Source organism: Sinocyclocheilus rhinocerous, unplaced genomic scaffold (genome assembly GCF_001515625.1).
Source record: "Sinocyclocheilus rhinocerous isolate Xijiao unplaced genomic scaffold, SAMN03320098_v1.1 scaffold3274, whole genome shotgun sequence".
NCBI lineage: Eukaryota > Metazoa > Chordata > Actinopteri > Cypriniformes > Cyprinidae > Sinocyclocheilus > Sinocyclocheilus rhinocerous.
In genome coordinates, this window is record NW_015635599.1 from 15340 (window position 1) to 20318 (window position 4979).

The window sequence follows — 4979 nt, forward strand, 5'->3', positions numbered from 1 at the left end:
TTTTTTATACAATGCAGATCAAATTAGACACTGACAGATTCTCAGCTTCTGGAAAGTCATTCATATGGCTCAAGCAGCTGCAAAGCTCTGTCAATGTCTAACTATTCTGCCAGTTTCATTATTCAATCATCGGGTCACAACACCAACAGTGGAAGACCATTTGTTTAAGTACACATTCTTAACCTAATTGTGTTGCGTAGTCAATATTGTTGTGCGGTTCTGGTGTTTGTTACTGTGATTTTGGTGCTAAAATGCTAAATGCATTTCTCTCAAGACGACCTTGAGAGTGAAGCCAAGTTAAAGAACCAGAAACTTATTTGATAGATGAGCGGTGATAATCATCCAGTTCCGCAAATAAAGAACAATCAAGTCTTAAAAGCATCTGTTGGGTAATCTTGATTCTTTTGCACTAATGGGGATCCATCAGGAGTATGGGCAGGGGAAAACGTGAACCTCGCCCATCGCAATGGTCCCTGGAATGACTGAGGCAGGGAGGTTAAAAACCATAATTGAATCAATAACCTGAAACCCTAATTTAATCTAGAACCAGCAGCGTTTGAGAGCTTTGTAACAAAGCACCATTTCAAAATAGCTCAGCCTCACTGACTCCAGTAGACCCTGAGACAGGTGGAGATGACAGCTGCTTCCTGTCAGCTTCTGCTGTTGAATGTTGTTTGAGATGGGAGTTGCGGAACAAAGAAAATGGAAAACAGATCTGCAGCAAGAGACGTAACTTGTGGTTTTGCTGATTATAAATGCTGCAAAGAATCGATGATTCAGGCGAGTGGCGTGTGGATTAGCTGCATGTAAGCTGTTGCTTTCGCTCTGCTCAGGCTGTGAGCCGTGCATAAATACTGCACTCTGACAGTGATGTAACTGGAGGTGAAGAATTTGAAGAAATGCCAAAGAACAACTTTGAGCTGTAGACCAGACAGAGCATGTGTACTAATGCTTGCACATTGACTATCAAAAGGTGTTTTCAGCTAAAATTGGCAGGAAATGATCAACCATTAGTGTACTGTCTACAGCTCTAGGAATTGCTTTGGCATTTGCTCAGATTCTTCACCTCCAGTTACATCACCCCACTTGCCAGGAAATAAAAGAAAATGTTTAATTACATTTGCCATTATATTGTTATTTATCCTACTTTCCGCACCCCTAACACTGGCCAAATATTAAATATATACACAGTACATACTGTATATATATATATATATATATATATATACACACACACACACACACACAAAATAAATACATAATAAATTATTAATTATTCTATAGATAAACAATAAATTATGGGTTAATAAAACACTACTTTGGAATGATTTAAATTATTTAAATTTTATTTTTTAAAAGCAATACAACAAATGCTATCATAATATATTATTACTTGAGAATGAGACTTTATAATTAGCATTACAGTAGTGAGAACTGAAGATCATTACATTAATCATTACAATGCCAATATTTTTAAGAGTCTACTAAGCTTTGCTTCATGCAATAATTTTTTTAAATTAACAATATATTTTGTAGTATGTTTTGGATATATTATACCATTTGTGATTGTCAGGATGAGGAGTCCAAGTCATATTTTACCACAACAACAAAAAAATCTATATAAAACGGTGCTATAGTAAATGACAAGTTTGCATACATCAGTTGAGCAACTACAGTATGTGGTTTTTCAAAAACCACAGTGCAACAGTGATTAGTAGAGACTGGACTTCATGCAATAATTTTTTTAATTAACAATATATTTTGTAGTATGTTTTGGATATATTATACCATTTGTGATTGTCGGGATGAGGAGTCCAAGTCATATTTTACCACAACAACAAAAAAATCAATATAAAACGGTGCTATAGTAAATGACAAGTTTGCATACATCAGTTGAGCAACTACAGTATGTGGTTTTTCAAAAACCACAGTGCAACAGTGATTAGTAGAGACTGGGTTTCCTGATTAATCTGTCTGCATTTGGGGCAGAATCTTACACCTAGGAAAAATACATCCCTCATGACAATCATTATTTACAGCTTCTATATGGCTTACCTCTGTCACAGTGACATTTCTCATGATGATATTGAAAGCTTCCAGACACTGTCATCTGAGCACCAGCTGTCTGCTATGAAGACGCATTTATGTTTCTTCTAAATCATCTTCTCATCACCTTAAAAGTGGTACAATGTCTCCCTGTAGGGGACACAGACGCATATAGTGCACAAGTCCACAAGCGAGGAGATGGAGTAAAATGCTATTCAGATCAGTTCAGAAATGAAACTGAAGATGAGTTGGTGTAGCACAGACAGAAGGAATGCAAATGTGTGCTTTCTAGCAGTCTCTGTTGAGGTAAAACCCATTTGCGCTAAACGGTTGAGAACATCACATTATAGGAGAGAATTGAGCTCTTCAAAGAGCATCCATCCAAGGGACAGCAGTTTCCATTCTTTGATTGATAAAGAATCTCAAGCTGATTGATTGGTCAGATACAGAGAATTTAAATGTGGCTATTTCAGTTCGATTTCACTCAGAAATTCAAAGATTGTATTAAGATATCCTCTAATAATTTTTCATATATTCCATAACTTATTTTGTTCTGGATCAGAGTTGTTATCTTGCAAATTTAATAAGCTTGCATTCTTTTCTCTTGCATGAGGTGCTCCCTTTACGGCTATACTTGGCTCAAACTTCGTATTACGCATCCAGTCTAGACCGACAGACTCTGAATCTGCCCTTGTGTACCTGCCCTTCAGCTGCCCACACGCTCGTTTCTCACACCTGAGCCGCTTCCTGTTGATCCCAGTATAGTACTCCCATCTGCTCTCCAGGCTTCCTGTTGGGCTGAGTGACCTGTTTCTGATCCGCCCTCTCTGTTCCTCTCTATTAATGATACATCTGATCGTCAAAGGCTCATTAAAGTTAGACAGCTCATTTGGATCATCACCTCAGTAGGATGCCTTGACCATGACAAACTGTATGTCGAAAACTACAGTTTGCTTAACAAAAGAGGATCTATTTATTGTTTGTTCTATTTGGAATGACTAGAATGTGTGAGGAATCATCAAAATTCAAAATACATGGCTGGATGTTTTATGTACTGCTTGATACACAGGCTCATCAATGATGGCTCTATTTATTCTTATATATGTGATGGGTTTAGGGTTAGTGTAGTGTAGGGGCATGATGTATGTAGTCATTTTTAGTCTTATATAAAATATTATGTCTTTGTGGGGTCCGACTAACCCTTGGACTTCACAAAGTAAAACAAGTTCACAAACGCACACGTACACACACACACACACACACACACACACACACACACACACCAAAAACAGACTTTGAACAACATTATGTTGTGACCTCAAAACATAGTGCATGATTAGTAAACTCATATATCTGGTACCAGCTCCATATGTTTGGCTATTCAGATGTGGTAAACTTGTTCAGTAGCGCACTCGGTACATCATTGTACTTGCGATATGGAGAACTCAAGCTCAGTAAAACACAAGTCATGATAAAAGAGCTTGTAGCAGCAAACTAAAACAGCGTGGTTGCTTCAGAAAATGCATTTTTATTTCACATTTGCCTTTGTTAACACTATTGGTTAGGTTTACAGCGGGGTTTAGTGTAGGTGGTACATTATTAGAGCAGTGGTTCTAAACCATGTTCCTGGACCACTGCAACACTGCACATTTTGCATTTCTCCTAAATCAAACACACCTGATTCAGGCCACATATCATTTCCTGCTGCCGCAATACGTACAACATAATAAAATGTTGCCAGATTAATCAGTTTCAGATGAAAAACTGAACATGCTTTTAGCGTCACTCACTTTTAGCAGACATTTCACTTGGAAAACATTGCAAAATGTGCAAGAAGAAAAGTAATATAATTTTGTAAAAATGTTGCCACAGGCAAGTTTTTCCAATGAGCCTGGGTTGCTATAGCTCGAGTACGAGAGTGATATTGCGTTTATACAACAGTTCGACGGAACGTGTGTAATTAAACAAGAAACAACGGAGTACCTAATAAAACCCTCTTTTGTGCGGAACTACGTCCTTCCACCACGGATTCAAAGCTCAAGTTGACAGTTAAACATGCGTCACTTTTAGAATTCGTTTCAAGGGCATGTGCTGCTTCAGTTAGGTTATTAGTGAGAAATAATAAGGTTATAAGAGAGAAACAAATATGTTATGCAAGACGTGCATCCAACTGAGAGAGAGAGAGAGACTGCAAAGCTAGACGTTTCTTCTTATATTAAAGGGGTCATATGTTTGGATAAAAGCGTCTGCTAAATGACTAAATAAATCAAATAAATAAATATATTTTTTTAACATTTAATTTAGTTGTCTCTGTAAGTATATACATGGATTTATTATTTTTGAGATGTGCTACACAGTGGTTTTAAATTGCACAAAAGACTAGGTTAAATTGTTCTGCCCTTTGCAAGTAAATACTTCATAATTTATTAAAATTGCATTGACTGTCAGTATGGCTTTTAGAGATCCAGTCCATTTTGATGATGAAATTATTTGTTTATTTTTGCCTGATACCAGTTTTGATTTTCATTACCACATTAAATGATCTGTCACTTGAATGGAGTATTAATCATTTGTAAGACATGCTTCTCATACAGTGACCTAAACTCCAGTCTTATCTCTTCCCAGCACTCTGTAGATGCAGTGAACGCTGGTGTCAGTCCTATTGGAGACACGTCATACAACTCCAGTCACTGGGACTTAGGGAGCTCCTTTTTCTTCGCTGGAACTGTGATAACAACAATAGGTAGCACTTAAGCATCCCTGGATATTATACATACATTTCAAACTGCTACCATAAGGAGGAAGACTCCACACCTCATTAATACGTATAGCTCAAGCCAAGTACAAGGAATTTGCTTGTGTCATACATTTATAGTCTTGCTTTTGGTCTGTATGCCTGACCCCATAACCACCAATCAATCTTTTTTTTTTTT

The 4979-nt window shown here is 37.2% G+C and overlaps 1 protein-coding gene across 2 annotated transcripts in view; it reads left to right on the forward strand.

The window, feature by feature from the left end:
- The window catches only part of LOC107747370 (potassium channel subfamily K member 10-like), a 19278-nt gene that overhangs the window by 6778 nt on the left and 7521 nt on the right, over nucleotides 1–4979 (forward strand). For both annotated transcript variants that reach the window (XM_016561837.1, XM_016561838.1), the window contains exon 3: nucleotides 4672–4789. In XM_016561837.1, coding sequence (XP_016417323.1) covers nucleotides 4672–4789 — 118 coding nt within the window. The remainder of the gene's footprint in view (nucleotides 1–4671; nucleotides 4790–4979) is intronic.